Source organism: Accipiter gentilis, chromosome 1, assembly GCF_929443795.1.
Source record: "Accipiter gentilis chromosome 1, bAccGen1.1, whole genome shotgun sequence".
Taxonomy (NCBI): domain Eukaryota; kingdom Metazoa; phylum Chordata; class Aves; order Accipitriformes; family Accipitridae; genus Astur; species Astur gentilis.
In genome coordinates this window covers 38749337-38767336 of record NC_064880.1, presented here as the reverse complement: position 1 = coordinate 38767336, position 18000 = coordinate 38749337, and the positions used below count along the sequence as shown (strand labels likewise).

Sequence of the window (18000 nt, the reverse complement as noted above, 5' to 3'; positions counted from 1 at the left end):
CCCCGCCCGCTCGCGCCAGGGCTCAGCGCCGGGGACGGCGAGCAGCCGGCGGCGGCAGCGGTGCCCGGGGCCCCGGGCGGGCTGCGGCTGAGCGGGGTCGCTTCCCCCGTCTTGCGGCACGGCACAGCGCCGTACTGGGGCCCCGCGGGCGGAGCCGGCGGGCGGCAGGTAAGGGGGGCGGTTATCCACGGGTCGGGGGGCGCCCGGGTCTGTCCCCGCGGTGGCGAGACCGTTGGCCGCGCGTTCAGCGCCTGGGAGGGCTCTCGGTTCCTCAGGTAACGTCCTGGTGCCTCGGGGCCGCCTCTGGGAGCGGCAGCCTCGCAGCTCAACCCACCGAGCCCCCATCCGTGGTCTCGTCTGCTTCAAAGGGAGGGGGATTCCCATTTTTGTGTACCGTTTCGGGTCACCTTCCACAGCGACGCGGGAAGACACTCTCAGGAGCGTGGGGCGTGGAGCCCCAGCCAGGAGAAGTCAGTGTAATGCTCTGAAGGTGTCATAAATAGCAGAGGAAGCTGCTGGTGTTCTCCTGCCAGGGACCCGCGGACAGAGAATCCTCTCTCCAGGCACGGACTTTGTCGGGAAGAGGCCGTGAAGGCTGAGGTGATACCGTTTACCATGTCCGTACCATAGCCGGTTTGTGCTAAAATGCCTTTATGGTGATTTTTTTCACTTAAAATCGCCCTCAGTAAGCTCAGTATTAATTACACGGTTGGCACGGAGAACAGGCAACATTATTTTCCTTTCTATCCTCCAGTGAAGTGACAGAGCATCTTTGTCCGTTGCAGGTGATTTTAACCAGCGCTGATGTGCCCAGGAGTGTGTGTGTGCATGTTCAGTGTCTTTTCAGGCATCTCCTCTGTCTTTTTCAATAGAAGAGATGTTTGGAAGTATATGCCAATTTTGTCCTGTTATTTTTGCCTTAGGGGAGATGGCTGATGTGGGAAGAGAGCGAGAAAAGTCTTTTAAAAGACATATGAGTGAAGTGGGAGAATCATTGAGTCTGTTTTGGTTTTCTCATTTGTTAAACACATTTATTTGCTTTTCCTAAACATGTTCTAAGGTTTAATACTTTAAAACAGAGACAATTGTAAGATAACATCCTTGTCCTGAAGTTCAGTATGTTTCAAAGGAAGCTGTATGCCCTCCTGTTAAGTGCAGGGAAGGGGAAGCATGGAGGAGTTAACAGTGTGTCCAGACTCATTCAGCAAAGGGTGACAGGACAGGATGGATTTCTGCATGGTGACTTAGGCTGGTGAGGCAACCATTAGACAAAGTTGCCTTCTGGGTGGGCTAATGTTTGCAGAATACTTTAATGTTTTAAAGCACAGTATTGCTTTCTGGAGGCAAAATGTGAAGCAGTGTGGGTGACACTACAAGAATATTTTTTTTCCCCCCATTAGTTATCTTCCACAATCTGTAGACTCCACAGATCCCCATTAACTGCCTCTGACTGCCCTACATATCTTAAGCAGGCTGTATCAGAGTGATCATTAATTAACCCCAGGGAGAAGCACTCATCTGTGCTAGTGAACTAGATCTTCATATTCCAACCTGCCTGCCATCCTGACTGAGCTGCAGGCCACCAAGGAATGTCCAGTGGGCCTCTCTGCTCGTACGACTTTGCTTAATTTCAGTGTTCTTCCCGGAGAGCACAATCAAACGATTTTTCTTCCCTGTCAGTTGCTTGGTTTACTCAGTAGACATAGAAATGCCATAAATACAGGGCTGAACACGAGTTAAGGTTCTGTGTGTGAGGGGTGGCAAGAGAAAGGGCAAAGGCATAAAGACTGGAGAGTAAGGAGGTGAGAAAAGGGGACATCCACTCCTTGGCATTCAATGGAGGGTAGCCCCTTCTGGTACAAAATCTATCCACAAAGAACAGAGCTGAGATAACCAATGCTCACAGATGTTTTCAGCAAGGCAATGGCTTCTATTCACTGGCATGTGGGTTGCCTTTGAACCAAGGATTCAAAGTGTACCTTTGTTGAATTGATTTTACGCTAGTGGTTGAAATTCAAAATTATTTAAGCTGAAAAGAAGAAAATCTTATTAACTACAATAAATTTTAATCTTCTCCTACACTTGTAGTTTCTTATTCGCAAAGGAATGTTCATTTTCTTTTATTGGTAGCATTAAAACATGTTGGTCTGTCGCTACATGCAGCCATAGTGGTAAATTCAGTAAGCAGAAGGCTCTTCTTACATGTTTATGTTATTCTATAAACTTAATGTTCAGATTCTTAATTTTTATGTGTTAGGAAATAGTGTCTGATTAGACAGCTGATTTTTTTATTTATGTATTTTTTCAGTATGTGTCAGCTTGTATTTGGAAGAAAATAAATCTGCATTTAAAGCCTTGGAGTCTTCATTTTCATTTTTGAAGTTAATAACCATCTGAACTTTTTTTCCTTGGTATATCTATCACTTAAGACATTAACCATTCAAAAATCAAAATGACACATTTAGGAAAAAGAATTCATCAATATTTCTTCCCAGTTGTCAGCTCCTTCAGAGTTGTGGGATTAGCACATGCCGTTCTTCAACATCTACTTTTTTATTTATAGATTGAAGAGGAAAAACTAGATTTCCTGTTTTTACAGCTCCCAGATTGTGTCATGGCTTTGAATGAACTAGTTCAATTTGTTGAGATGAATAGGAAACTCTGCATTTTCAGAAAAGGCTACTTTTGTCAAAAGCTGATTTTGTGCTTTGCCAGCCTATGGCTCAGCTATTCATCTGATGACATCTGCCAGTGCAGCATGCTGCCATGCTTTAAAAATCCTGGCAGCGATAGGTACTGTCTTAATAATTCCTTATAGCCTGCTGTCCTTCAGGGGGTCTGTGCCCTTCCATAGCTCGTAATCCATGTTGGCAAGGGGGAAGGTCTCAGAGTTGTTAAATACCAACCTGATGTGAGAAAACAGATGGTTCCAAATAGGAGAGAAATCTCCGCAGCATCCAGACCCTGGGAGAGGTATCTCTGGGGCCAGCAGTCAGTCTCGCAAGGAGGTGAGAGCAGGGGAGATTTAATGAAAAGCATCTCAGTGCCAGAATAAGGTCAAAGACAATTTCTGACAGAGGGTTTCTGCAAGCCTTCAGAAAAAAGCAGGCTTGCACTCCAGCAGTCTCTGCTTTCCCAGAACCCCACTCTCATGGATGCTCCAGGTTCATATCTTTCTTCTCCTGCGATACCGAATTGCACAAAGCATAACAATCATTTCTCCTCCCTGCCCCCCATACCTATTACAAGAAGTGCCTGAAATGAGCCAATACGAAATGAAAACTGGCATGAGTTTCTGTTTCCATACCTCTCTGGACCTTTTTGTGGGATTATGCGAAAGGCCTATTTGGAAATCCCTGCTATTTTCACCTCTTGTCTGCATTTCTTCTGTGGCTGTTTTTCCTTTCATCATCTCTCACTGGCAAGTGAGAGCCTTTCTGTTTTGTAGCTTCTGGTTTCCATGTCAGAATGCTTGCTGGTCAGCCCCAGCTGATGGTCAGGCTCTCTGGTCAATTTATCTCTTTAGGGACTTCTCCTCTGGAAAGGTACTTCACTCTCAGTGGTATCTTGGGGGATTTCAGTCTATTAGGAGATGAGCAGGATTTTGCAACCTTTCATCATTATCCCTAGGAATTTCATTCCAGTAATTAAAATAAATACAGGAGATACCAAAGACAGACCCCGCTCAAAGCAGAGTTCGTAGTGGTGCAAGATGTAGAATGTCAGCATCAAACAGTTTGAAACTGGTACGTAGATGGATTTTCTAAATAATCACACACCCCGCTAATACCATACTAATGATACTGAAGCATTCACTTATCTGCAATTGAAAGTGCTGCATTTTTAATACCCTGGCATCACGGATCTGTATCTGCACTTGTATCCAATCGAGAGTCCCCTGAGCCAATTAATTCCTGCTGCTGGAGATACTGTCTAAATATCTTAGATTATATTTACTGTGCAATGCATTAAGAAATCCTGAATCACTCCCAGGGGAATCTTCCAGTTCTCTGTCTCTGCAGTTTGGCTCTTCAGTAACTCCTGGGCTGCCGCTGGGTATAACTTGGAGAAAGCTCCAATCTGAAGCCCCCAAATATCTTGCCTAAATAAGAACCAGAGGATATAGTTTGGTGTTGGTATTTTTCTGATAATCCTTTCCAGACTGGATTTACAATTGACTGTGTTTTCCACTGGGCTGCATGGCTGCAACTTCTTGCTCTCTAATTGCAGGTATTTCTATGTGTGGTCTCTCCTCATTTTGTCTGAGTAAAGCACTGGGATGCTTGATCTTGCCAGCACAGAGCAGGGCAGGGAAGGAGAGACCACCGAGATGGTCAGGTGTCTTCTGAGTAGGAAGGGAAGGAGAAAGAGTCTGAGGTACCAACACAGGCTCCTAGTTTTTAGTTATTGTAAAGGTCAGGCAAGAGTCCAGCAGGCATTAAGGCATCCTGGTGAGAGCACTGCATGATTTCCTAAGGAAAGGAAACAGAGGTCCTTCACTGAAGTAACCACCTGCCAGCCAGGTCTCTAGCTAAACTAGGACTAGGACTATGCTGTCTTGCATTAGCACAAGTGCTTCACACCCACCACTGGTGCTTCATGGCTCTGCAGTCTTCAGACATAGCAATTCCCAGTGTTTCTTACTTGCACATGTGTGTGTGCATACACCGTGTGGAAGGTGTTTTCTCTGTACTCTGGAAAGGAAGGTGAAAACTCCATTTTCGTGTTCTACATGCTTGCTCTTGTTACTGTGTTCTAGGCATCTGCTTGGATGCCTAGAGGAGGCACAACACTGGTTTGATGTGTGCAGCAAGCTCCTAGTGCATCTTCCAATCACATCTAATATCAAGCCTTCAAACTGAGGATGAATCAGGTATTATACCAATAAAAATAGATGCTACACTTGATCCTAGCCTAAAGGCACTACTGTGGAGGTAGTATACTGGGCTCAAGTTGGTGGGACTGACTTCATTTGGCTGTTCCTGTGGTGCTGTGTAATCCAGCAGTGACCTGGTGGATGGGGTAGGAATTACAATGGGCATCTGCTCTTTCAAGGTGCAGGATGGCCTGCTTTGGCAAATGCAGAAGTGAGGGGTAGAGCAGGGGAACAGAGAGATCATGTCTCCACTTTATCGTTGATTTTTTTTCCTACAGGATTTAGGGACTTTTACTGAGTTTATTCAAGATTCATGTCTGAACCACTTGGTTTGCTTTGAAGATTTCAAACCAACATCCGTTTCCAAGTCATTCTCCTTTTAAAGCCTTAGTTCTTTTCAAAGGCTAATGTGCATGTACCATTCATTGATATTTTTAGCATAGTATAGTAAACATAAAGAAACAGAACTCATCCCTGTGGAGGCAGTGGGAAGCTTTGAGTCCTTTGTCTTAATTTCTCTTTCTTCTAGCAGTCTGGACAAAGAAGTGGGGAGACAAGGGAGAGACAGCACTTCAGGCTTTTGCTCTAAAAAAATCTAGACCAGTACAGTTTGGGGATTTTGAAAAAGTTAGTATGCCAGAAAATCGATTAGGCATTTCATTTAATATAAAATAAAATTTTAGTATGAAATAAAAATGCACAGCTATGCTTGTATGCTGTTTTCCAGCCTTCAGTAATACTGATCTACGCAGCAGTTATTATTCTGTGACATTTGGAAAAGTTATGGAACAGCAGAGGAAAATAAAAAGAACTGATTCATAAAACAGATACTCTGTAAAATGTCCTTGACTTTTAAAAAAATCCTTTGAAAATATCATCCAGAAACAAATTAGTGATACTTTGGAATGCCTCTCTCCAGTACTTTTTTTTTGTTTTTTTGGCTGTACCCATAGAATACTGTCAGCAAGCGTTTGGGTGTCTCACGGAAGGACAGCAGGGAGAGCAAGGGGCCTGAGCTGCCCAGCATGGCACCGGGAGCCAGCGAGCCCTTAACCCACACCCAAGCAAGTCCAGCGTTACTGCAGCTTCACTGATGGTCAACCTGTGCTGGCCGATGCAGGTCTGGCTCATGGTGCCAGCAGGACTGGTCCAGAAGCTGCTCAGCAGTGTGGGGCAGTGCTGGCACTAGTGCCACCTGCCAACAGGCAGGAGCCATGTGCCAGTGATAAATGGGAAGGACTGGGCAAACTTAGGTCTGTCCGCACTTGCCTGCAGAGATTGCGTTGCTTGCCTGCTCCTCCCTTTGCTTTTAGCTTGAGCTTTTAGCACCCTCACCTCCTGAGGGGAAGGCATGGCACAGGGGGCTCCATTAGCAAACACCCATAAACTTTTTGGTGCCATGAGTCATCTTACTGCATTATCCCCTCTGGTCTGGTGCTCAGTGCCATCCTCTGCTTTCAGCAGTCCAGGTTGAGGTCTGCTGCTCGGATACACGCCCAGAGCATGGTCATTTTTCTTGTCTCTCTCTCCAAGAAATGAAAGTGCTTTGAAGCTTGTGGATTACACAGGAAGGGAAAGATGGGTATGATCTGTGAGCTTTGCTGTTTGCTTTCTCCTACCTTGCTGGGATGGCATAGGTGGATGTTTCAATTTGTGCCTCTTGCTATTGTTATACAGGCACTTAACGTAGCCTCACAATGGGCTGCTGCCATGAGGGGTAGTTTTTCTCCCCTTCCTTAGACATTCTTTTCTTAGGGGTAGCTGCATGGTGAACCTGATGAGGGAATCCATCTGGCTGAAAATAACATTTTATTTTCTTTTAAAATGCAAAAGGGTTCTTTTCAGTGAGATAAATCCCGCCCCCCGCCCCCGGCAAGCTCACTGCAAGCTGCACAGGTACTAATAGGGAGGGGCTGTTCTTGCCTCACCTTCTGATGTGTCATTCATCACAGCCTTGAGTATTTGCTAGATTCAAGTAACTGTATAATCTAGTTTGAGCTATTTCACCATTAAATGGAGACAGAGGTTGTCCTGTTTCAGCAGGGTTTTGTGAGGATGCATATGTGAAAGATCATGTGGAGTCATTTAGGTATTTAAAACAGATCCAAAGCTATTGAGGGAGCCCTACTGTTTGGCCCTCTCCCAGCATAAGGTCTGAATTAAATGTGCTTTCTTACATAGGTCTTGCCACATGTTTTTTGTAGGGTCTGGGGCTGCATGTCCTGCATTAGACCAGTGTGTTTTATCATTACATGATTGACTGGTGACAGCCAGATCTGTCCTGAACAGCTGGATGCGTCAGATACCATCCATTTTTCATGTGTACAGTCTGCCAGCAGATAACCCCCTTAAAAATACTAGGAATTGGAAATAATTCTTTGGGTAACATGCATCCTCAGAAACATGCACAAGTACATGCACAAAATCAGAGGTGGGGTTGGGTGGAAAAGGGATTAGGGATGGGGAGGCTATGGAGTAGAAGGAGCAGGCAAAGGAGGATCCATGGCTGGGGAGCTCTCTCTCAAGGTGTGTCTCTGGGTTAAATTTCCCCTTATCTCTCCCCTATCCTGGGTAACTCACAGTGCTTCTAAAGCACAGGTTGTTTTTTGTTTCTGCAGATAACCCCTGCATGATGTGAGTGAAGACACAGTGCCAGTCCTTCTTCTGTGTTGTACATTTTATGTGACTATAAAAATAAAAATTGATGCTCCTTACTGCTTACCGTCTACATTTCTTCCTCTCATGTCTGCTCTGAGCAGTCATAAAAAGGTTACTTGTGCTGTAGCAAGGATTTAAGATCAAGGATTTTATTAGCTTGCAGGGAGACTCTTCTTTCCTGTCTGCATTCAAACCAGATAATTTCTCTTGTGTTAGCAGCAGGATCAAGCCCTGAAAACCAATGGAAAAAACTTCCTTTGACCTAAATGGTGCAAGGCCAAGCTTTTAGGCTTCTGTTTTGTGTGTCAAAGACTAATACTGTCATGGGAAGCGTAAGCAGCAGTAGCTTTCCTGCTTAGTAACAGAAGACTGTGCTTCTAAAAATTCCTCTACAGAGTGTTTTTGCAGAGCCGCCTCCCCAGGGTTCTCCATCTGTTTTCACACGGAGATTAATAACAAACTGTTTGGCTAATAAACTGGTCCCTGCTATCTCTGAAATTTGACCAGTTCTTTTCCTTCCCTCTCATGGACAGTTATTAGATTCCTGTCTGCCCCTGTGCTCCCACGTGGGAGACCACTAATATTATATGCACAGCAATTGTCATGCTTCAGCTCCACAGCAAGGCTTCTAAGGGGTGAAGATGTCAGTGTATGGCTGAAAGAGTTGGTGCTGTGGACAGCTGTGTAGTGCTGAGTGCTGGCCTTGTTCTTACAGGCTGTAAAGAAAAGAAAGAGAAGAAAACCAAGCTTTGCATACACTACTGTGATTTCTACAAGAGTCCTTTTTTTGTTTGCAACTACGGAGAAAATATTGCCAGGAAAATGGGACTGGGGCAGGAACCTGTTTGATGACCAGCATCCCTGCAGGATGTGGGGCTGATGGTGGTGTTTTGAAGTGCTGTGTTCGGAAGGTCTAGACCAGGTGGTAGAGGGTATCCCAGCTGCTCCACTGGCAGAAACAGATTAGAGAAGAATAAACGTCTATTGTGAAAACAGGCTTAAGGTCAGGAGAGATCTTTGTGATCTTTCAATCTGACTGCTCCCTAATACAAGCCAGAGGACTTCCCCACATTAGCACCTCTTCTGGTCAAGTACTGGTGACGAAACTGCTGTCAAGATACCTAGTCCAGATTTGGAAGTTTCCAGGGACAGGACAACTCTCCACAGCCATCCGTGATGTATATCAAGTGACATCTACCCACTTTGTTAAAACACCTACCCAACATCTGCCCTGTGTTTGTATCTTTCAACTTTTTATCTTATTGCATCCTCCTCTGCTGGATCAGAGGGATCTTCACCACGTTTTTGTTTCTGATGTAGATAGACTGACATCAGATTTTACGTCCTTGTGCCTTAAACAGAATAATCTGAGATCCTTCACTTCCTTATCCCAAGGGCTCTGACCCAGCCACAGCAACAGCGCTTCGTAGGGGCTTGTCCCCCATTGCCCATTCCCTCCCTTCTTCTCAGCTCAGGAGCAAGAGAAGAAGAAACAGAGCTGCCACCCCTTGATAACCCTGCTGTTGAGGTGTTTCTTTCTAGTCCTGGTGGTAATTCACAGTGCAAGTAGCTGCTATAGTGGGGGTGGGAACGTTAGACATGGCAAAATAACTCAGGGATCATGGGTGTCTTCTGGTCATTAATCAGCATCCCGCCTAACCAGTGAGCACAAAAACTGGACACAGATTTCTGGTGCCTATGTGACAGATTCAAAAGTGACATTACCTTGCTCTTCCTTGCATAGTCAAGGTTGACATAGTCCTTTAGGCTTTGGCATCACACTGAGAACTGACATTCACTTATCACCTACTGTGAGTTTAACCAAGGTCACAGCTGGATAAACTTTAAGAAAAAAAAGCCCAACCACAAATCTTTGCCTGTAGCTTTGTGTTATTTTAAAATGTTACTGGCAAGTCATCCCCTTTTCAAGGCAGTAGGGACTGAGCGTGGAACTACAGCCAGGAACTTTGGGGATCTAATCCCAAATCAACTTCTGTGTCTCCAGACTTTTAGTAGATCATCCGAGCAGTGATGCTTTTGGCTTCTCTGTGGCTCCAGGCCTGCTTTTTTTTCACCACCTCTGTGAGGGGAATCTCACTGTTGTCTCAGGGGCTCATTAGGCTCGAGGTGATTTAAGGATTTTATAGATGTAAAACATGAAGTTTTATTGCTGATTCTCAGAAGAACATGTTAGAGCCTATTGTACCTCCTGCATGAATTTACTACAAAGAGTGAGTTTATTCTATAGAATAAATTTATTCCATTTCCCCATAAAGGCATTTTTAAAAAACACTGAATGAAAGCTTATGTGAATTCCAATGGATGTGAAGAGATATTTGGATTCTGCCAATGTTAACACGTTAAGAGCCAGAACTTCTTATCTTTGAAGTCAGTGGATGGTTTGCTTTGGAGTTAAAAGGGGGAAGTGGAAAGCAAAGCATTAGATTGCATTGCGAAGTTTCTTGCGTATCCCATTCCTCTTTTATATTATGGTATGTCGAAAACTGCCTATCTGCACACTGCTTGTAAACAGATGTAAAGGCCACGTTCCTCAGGCAGATGAGGTACAAGAACTATATTGAGGAATTGCTTTTCATTAGCTCATTTATGTTTTTTTTTAAGGGGGGTGGTGGTGATGAGATGCTTTTTTCAGAAACCCAAAGGTCTCCGGGAAAAACTCCCTTCTTGTTTTTTCTCCATTCTCTGTTGAAGTTGGACTTTGGAATGGGAGGAAAATGCATAGGTAGTGACCTTGAACAACCCCCCCCCCCCCCCAAACTACACTTATTTGGTACACCAGATTAGGGCATTAGTCATCATGGCCCATCTTTGCTCTTGCTTCCCTTGATCAACACTGGAATATTTAAACTGAGTTGCTTCTAGGTAGTTCTAAAGTGCAACACTTGACACTGCAGTGAGAGGAGGGTATTTGCAGTAAATTTAGTATTTTATAGAGCTGTTTTCCAGTATGTCTGCAAATTTAGGCATACATTTTTGCACGGCAAGTGTAAACTGAGATGGTAATCTGAACAGTCTGTTCGCAGCCATGCTGCAGAGCTAGCTGAGATATTCCCTGCCCAGTGATTTAGAAGTAGTCTGATTTCTGGGATATGCCAAATCTTGGGCTTTTTGAATTCCATTTTATGTGGCTTCTGATCACCAGGGAAGATTTATTTTTTATAATGCAAAAAATAATCTGAATTGTTGAGTTCTTCAAAGCTACATAGAGCCAACTGGCCACATTCTTAGGTGTTACATGACACAATTAAAAGTGGGGGGTGTGGGGGTGTTTGTGTGAGAGTATGAGTGTATGAGGCATAAATAGTTGATCCAAAGTTCTGCAAAAAATTTCAAAACAAACCAGCAAAATCTTATATTTGTGGGAAGACCAGGACCATACTGCCAAATCTAAAAATGCTCAACTTTTTCCTAGCATCTGTTCAAGTAAAACAATTTCCCCAGCATTGTGTGGGCTATAAATTATGATAACTGTGTTTCTTAGTTACATGTTAAAGAGATGATTCAGATACTAGGTAGACACTTAATTATTGGTCATATGCATTCTTTTAAATATAAATGTTCATGTAAACGTTCAACAGAACTTGTTAACAGAGTTGTTAAAACATTATTCAGTGTATTCAGATTTGTACCTAAATACTTCATGAATACTTGGCAGTCAGTTTCTAAACTGTTATGAAATCTGAGAACCATTAATCCTGCATCTTCCATGTTCACGAAACAGAGTTTGCCTGCCTCAATGCATGTTTAATTATATGGTTTTTAGTTAGGCAGCTTACCCATAGATAACAGTGTCACTTGATATTGCTGTTAATTTTGCTTGAATGAGGAGTAAAAAACTGAGCCTTTATATTTGTTAAAAGATTTGTGAAGATTTGGGTTGTTTTCCTTGCCCAGTCAGAAGACTTTGCTGTGGTTTCCAATTCCCTTCCCCGTGAAGTCATCTTAATAGTAATTTTGCTTTAAATCCACTGTATATACTGTATTTTTAAGGTTTGACAGCATGACATAATGCTAAATTGGTAAGGTTTGAAACATCATTCATTTTCACATAACTTGATTACTGTTTGTAATATCCTTGCAACGGGCAGTAAATCAGGAGACACTCAAAATGAGAAAGGTTGGCATCAATATAGCTGTTGTAATGCAGGATGCATTACAGGACACTCCTGCTGCTGTTGTCTCTAATCTACGCTAGTCCCCTAAATCAGTCAACTTATTTTTCGTCTATGGTTTCATTTCTTCATTCTAATGCATGTAGGCCAAAACTATTGTCTTCTATCTGCTTCCAGCATTACAGAGGAATGTTAAATTCACCCAGGAAGCTGTGCTTGTTTAATCTCTTCTTATGAATGTTAATACTCTTTCCTTTTCCAGTAGCTTTACTTTGTTATATTTAAAACTGGAACCTGAGAATCAGGATTAGGTGATATTACAAAACATGTATCCATGTAATAAAATTGATGTTCAGTAATAAGGATCTTCAGATGACATTTAAACCAGTTGGAAGTAACCCTTTATAGGAAGATTCTGGCAATTTTTTCTGCTTGGTAAGAAAAAGACACTTTTTCAGCCTTCTCTCTCATTTTAGGCTGGGAATGGAGTGCATAGTTTGGACATCAGCAGTGAGACATCTTACCAAAAAAAAGCATCCATGGGACCATTGTCTAATTAATGACTTCTAAGTGCAGGAGCTGTTAGTTTGGAAACAAGTGCTACAAGATGCCAAGTGAGATGCTTGAGAGCAGCAGTGGGATGGAGGAGACCATGCAGAAAGAGAGCAAGTCTGGAAGCCAGAGCCCTCGCCACGGCACCATGAGAAGGGCTGTGGCAACCACTGTCACCTTTGATGGGGAAGCCACTATGGACCGGAGGAAAAAAAAGAAGAAAGAGTCCCGTCCCGAGTCAATAATAGTGTATCGGTCGGAGAATGAGAATAAGGTAGAAGAAGAACAGGTGGATGAAGAAGGAGGGGAGAGGACCTCTGAGGAAGGCTCCAAGTTCCTGGGTCAGTCCATGGCAGATGGTATGTATTCCTGGGAACACCCACTTTCCATAAACTTTTTTTGATGCCAGCATGCACTAAGGTCAAATGGAAGTGCTGGTGGGACCAACCTTCTCCAAGATTGCAGGCAAGGAGAGTTTGAGTTAATACATGAAAATGCTCTGAAATAAAAAGCATTACAGGCTGATTTGGGGTGTCTTCTGCTGTTCTTTGCAGAGGTTGGTTGTTGCCGCTCTCTTAGTTTTAAATGTATGTGCTGGTTGGGGTTGATCCAGAAAAATGCTTTAAACTAATGATGCTGTGATCAAGCCCCTGTCCATGCCTAAAACAACTGCCCGTTAAGTGAAAGGATGGAAGCAGATGGATTTAGTGGCTCTACCTGTGATAGGGAGTTTTACTCATTGTCTAGGATTTGCTGTTGCCTTCTGTTTGCATATTCTCAGCACAGTTTCCTCTTTAAGAGTGATTATTTGCCAAAGTCATTGTGGGTCATCTTGGAGTCACTTTCACTTCTGATGTCTGTCCTGAATACCCTTGCAGTGAAGAAGTATGGAAGGCAGGTTCTATGGCTAATCCTCTTCTGAGTCAGCAGTGCAGGCTGAGAGGGGCTTAAATGTGAATGCATGCTCCTGGTCCATCAGCTGCACCAGATTCTCCCATGATCCCAACCCCTGTCCTCATGGCTTATGTGCTGCCTTCCTATTTTTGTGGGCCACTTCAAAATGCTCAGCCTCCTTTGAAGAGCCTCTGAAGATGTCCTTCCAAGCTAGTCAGAATTAAGACCAGGAAAAAGCATATTTTAGCCCCATAGAAGAGTTTATGGCCAGTACCACAGCAGGGACCATCCTAAACCAATGTCACTTGGAAACTAAGGCAGTCTGTGACTTCAACACATATCCCAACACTTTCCTGTTTGGTGCCTTTGTTGATCGATATATAATTATATAATATATGAGAGTTTGTAAGTTTTTTCTGAACTTTGAAAATTAATTTGGATTGAGATACAGTGCAAATGTAAAGTGAAATATTAGCTATTCAAGTACAACTCCACGTTTGGATGTGCTTATTCCAGAACAAGGGTCTTAGTCCTATTTATGTAATTCACCCCAAGTGTCCACACTGTTCAGGAATAAATCTGTGAGGGTACCAGAGAAAATAGGCATACCATTTTGATTCAGTTACTCTGTCTCATCTCTTTCTCATATACTCCTTCAGCACTTTCCCTTCACATATTATCCCCAGTGCAGATGCTGGAGTCTTCTCCCTTGTGATTTCTGTCATCTGGAATTCCTGTCTTCTCCCTCATTATCTCCTCTTCCATTTTCTTCTGTGATAATCTTCTTTATACTGCCTTGCTTCTTGTGTTCCATCTTTTCTTCATTTAACTATAACTCCATATGCACTCTTTAATTGTCTTTGGGGTCTGTGGAGATTTACACAATGTAATCCATACAGAAAATAAATCTAATGTAGATGAGTTTATCTGTGTTTGTAGGTGTCTGGAACATGCCTTTAGACAGCCGCTATGTCACATTGACTGGAACAATCACCAGGGGAAAGAAGAAGGGTCAGATGGTGGACATCCATGTCACATTAACGGACAAAGAGCTGCAGGAACTGGCTAAGTCAAAGGAACCTCCTAAAGAGGATGTACCTGAGAAGAAGAAGAAATGTGATGTTGGGCTGGACAGAGGACCCCACATTGTCCTCTGGACCATCATCTGCCTCCCCATCATTTTTGTACTGTCCTTTGTGGTTTCATTCTACTATGGAACCATTACATGGTACAACATCTTCTTGGTGTACAATGAAGAGAGGACCTTCTGGCACAAAATCACCTTTTGTCCCTTTTTGATCATCTTCTACCCAATTATAATTATGGTTGTGTCTTTTTCCCTAGGCCTGTACTCGGCTGTGGCCCAGGTAGCATGGTCCTTTGGGTACTGGTGGCATGCTGTCAGGGATATGGAGAAGGGCTTCTGTGGCTGGCTCTGCAGCAAGCTGGGTTTGGAAGATTGTTCTCCATACAGCATTGTCGAGCTGCTAGATTCTGACAACATCTCAGGTAGTCTCTCTGGCAAGAGCTCTGCGCAGGGGGTTGAGACCTCGGCAGTCTGAGCCTTTGTCCTGGCTGACTATTTCGGTCATATGCGAGTGGTTTTTCACCTAGAAAAAAACACACTGATTTTTTTAATATATATATATATTTAAACACAAAGTTAATGAATAAAATATTGGGCTGGGAGTGCTCTTTAAATGTCACAGAATGCAAGTGTGCTAGCTTCACGTGGTCTGGGTGGGGAGGTGCATGACTCTCCAAGGATTTATCATCTGTTTTAGCTAATTACAACTTCTGGGAATGGTGAGAAAATCCAGGTCTGTGGGGCTCAGGCTGTTTGTGAAGTGGCAGAGATACATGCTGAAAAGTCCACTTCTGTAAAGTTAGACTTTATTTTTCAGGAATAGGACATAACAGTGACCCATTGACCCAGTGAAAAGAAGTCTCTACTCAGGGAATGAACTTCAGGAGATAGGAACCCATTCAGAGGTGAAGGCTAAACTGCAAAATGTGTGACGTTCCTGCAGTTTTCCTAGAAAGGGTCCTTTTCCAGTCTTTCCAACAAGTGCAGCAAACTTTCCAGGTAGGCTAACTGCTTAGACACTGTCAGAGTCTGAGAAACAGACCACTGGAACAGTTGTGCCCAGCCTTTCACTGGCAGAGGACAGCATAGCTTCCAACAAAGGCACGTGAGCCTTGCACTGACCTGAAACACAGCCATCACATGGTGGAAGAGTAGGGCTTGCTCTGTAATGCGGTGCATGGGGACCTGACGGGCCTGTCACCAAGCTCCCTCCAGTGACTGTAGGTGCACAGATAGGTGCTTAGGACACACCTGCATTTGATCTCTTGATAGGTGCACTGCTAGGAAGGAACGGGTAATGGGAGTCATACGTGGTGTGCAGTGCAAACAGTTGCAGTATAGGGAAGAAACACCTGCTCTGAGGAAGGGTGATCAGTTTGCATGTCACTGCAATGCAGGTGTGGACCGACGGCACCTGTATTTTGGGAGGTGGAGTTGAAGGTGCTTGGGATGGCAAGGTCTCACTGACACAGTCATTCTGTTTTTCAAGTTGCTCTTACGGAAGAGCTGCTGGACCTTCCCTTCCAGAACAGGAGCATCCCTGAGCCCATGTCTGTTAGTGCTAGTGCAAACTGCATTAGTGCCTCAGCTCTGGAAGTCTGTGTCCCCCCTACACTTCCTGGTTAATTATATGGAAGCGCAATGGATTATACATCTTCCTGCCCTCATGTCTCATTTTCATAATTGGTTTCCCTCCTTTTGGGACTTTGCATGGCATCTTAGTGGGCTCCCAGACCAGGCTGAGGTGGCCACCATAGACTGGAGAAATTTTAATTGTTTCTTTAAAAATTGACTAGGAGAAAAGTTCTTTTTCTGGATTGACTTTTAGGGTTTTGTCCTGAGGAGGACATGAAGAAAATACGAGAGCTATAACGGACTCTAATGGGGACTGAGTTACATGTCTGAAACATGATTGATTTTCTGAGTGCTCTAGTTCAGCTGGTGCTGCTAGAAAGTCTGGCTCAGCCCCAACCCAGAGGAGCCCACCATTTGCATGCATGTAGGTAGGTAATTTGTAGTGTGCAGTCAGTCAGGCTGCACAGTCACTCATGTCTGTATAGGTGTTTCACTTTCACAGTCTCCCTATCAGAGGGGGAACTGCTTTAGTTTTAGGATGGTAGGAGAAGCATTCAGAAGCTGGATTTCACAGGAACTAATGCTTCATGTTGCATTTCAAGGATAAGCTCAAGACTACACTGGCTGTCTGTCCTGCTTAGGACAGCTGGGAACTGGTGATGTATAAACAAGCCCATCCGATCCTCCAGGCCTGACATGGAGAAATAAGTGAAGTCCCGGCTGCATCCTTGTTCTGTCTCCTTCTGGGAGGTCCAGCCAAAGCAGCCTCTTAGCACTGGCTTGGGGATTAACTGTGTGAATAGTATACAAGCCAAATATCAAAAGCAGGCTCGGCCCCACAATTTACTGACAAAGCAGAGGTGCTCCCTGGGCACAGGTACAGCCAAGGCTGCATTTGCTTCTTCCTGATGCACAGCTCAGTTTTTACTGGCTAAGTCCTTAAAGGCAATGACCAACTTCCAGGAAAAAAAAATATAGACCCCAACCTGTGAGGCAATGGCAGGTAATTCAGTGGGGTTCAAAGAGGATGACATATGCCTGGGACCAGTTCAAGCAGTGAAATGCCTTTCACAGGGCTGTTTCAATCAGGGAGCTTGATATGCCTCTGAATTAATACAGAAGCTGAGGATAAGTTATGTCAGTACTGGCAGCCTGTAGTGACCCAGCACAGCCACTCTGCTTAATACTCCTCCACATGGAAATCGCAGGCTTCCACATGGCTGGAGGGTGGGAAGAAGTGATGCTTAACACGCATTAATGGGAAGGAAGGCCCGCTGGCAAGTGTTCTCACGCTTTGCCTAGAGGGACACTGCTGGCGTGAAAGGACTGGATTGTGTATCTTGGCCCCAACATGCAGCAAACAAGTGGGTTTGGGGGAAGGATGGCTGGCAAGTGTGCATTGCTGCCGAAGGAGAAAACCCAGTTCAGCTGTCACTGCCAAAGAGCAGCTGTTCAAGGCTAGACGACAGGCTGGGGTCAGTAGCACAAAGAGCCTTCAGCTTACAGAGGGCTTGAATGGTAAATACTAGCTCATTACAGAATACAGCCATGTGAAACGTCTGCTGAGCTGCAGGATTTGCCTTCAGATTGTGAACAGCCTGCCAGAGTGGAGACAAAACCAAATCTGTGCCTCTTACTGCTGTGTAGACACAAAGGAGCATCAGAGAAGTTGTAATACCCTCCCTCTGCCACAGCAGCTATGCTTCTGGGTTTAGAGGCCACCTCTCTGGGGATATACTGGAACAATCCATCATCTGTTTTCTACTTCTTTACACTTAACCAAGTTTGCCTCTGCTCCTGCCAAAGTCAGGGTGTTCTGCCATTGATTTTGGTGGGGGCTAGTTTAAGCTTGGGGTTAGTTCTGGTGCTATTTGTAAAAGTTTCAATCAAACTTTTCTCAAAACAACTCTGGATAGCTTTCTCTCTTGCCTGTTATCCCCCAAGAGTGGTTTGCCTGCTGCAAAATATATAGTCATTATCAATTGTTGTAATAGAAAAAAAGCACAAGTTTTTGTCTTGTTCTATCCTTGCTTTCAGAAACTCACAAGTAATTTCTGCATATGTGCCACTGCCAAACTGCAGGGAATTCCAGTTATTCTGATTGTTGAGTGTGTTTCTGGCTGTTCTAGTCTGGATGTTTTTTTTAAGTAAAGATACTGTGTGTTTGCTGATTGTTACTTTTAATTGCATTCCCTTTTCCCATCCTTGCTGGCCTGGGTGGAGAA

The 18000-nt window shown here is 44.0% G+C and overlaps 1 protein-coding gene and 1 non-coding gene across 2 annotated transcripts; one reads left to right on the top strand and one right to left on the bottom strand.

Moving 5' to 3' along the window:
• Nucleotides 1-20: 20 nt before the first annotated feature.
• TMEM169 (transmembrane protein 169) lies at nucleotides 21-18000 on the top strand. Its single transcript, XM_049809432.1, has 3 exons — nucleotides 21-168; nucleotides 12144-12578; nucleotides 14053-18000. The coding sequence occupies exons 2-3, from the start codon at nucleotides 12275-12277 to the stop codon at nucleotides 14673-14675; spliced, it is 927 nt and encodes a 308-aa protein (XP_049665389.1). The 5' UTR covers nucleotides 21-168; nucleotides 12144-12274; the 3' UTR covers nucleotides 14676-18000.
• On the bottom strand, nucleotides 4757-4939 carry LOC126045610 (U2 spliceosomal RNA). The gene has a single exon (XR_007508121.1). It is a non-coding gene; the product is annotated as a U2 spliceosomal RNA (small nuclear RNA).

Excerpts from the sequence above, each read along its gene's own strand:
- TMEM169 (XM_049809432.1), top strand. The coding sequence starts at position 12,275 with ATGCCAAGTGAGATGCTTGAGAGCAGCAGTGGGATGGAGGAGACCATG. Across the intron at positions 12,579-14,052 it reads GGGTCAGTCCATGGCAGATG|GTGTCTGGAACATGCCTTTA; the intron begins GTATGTATTCCT and ends CTGTGTTTGTAG.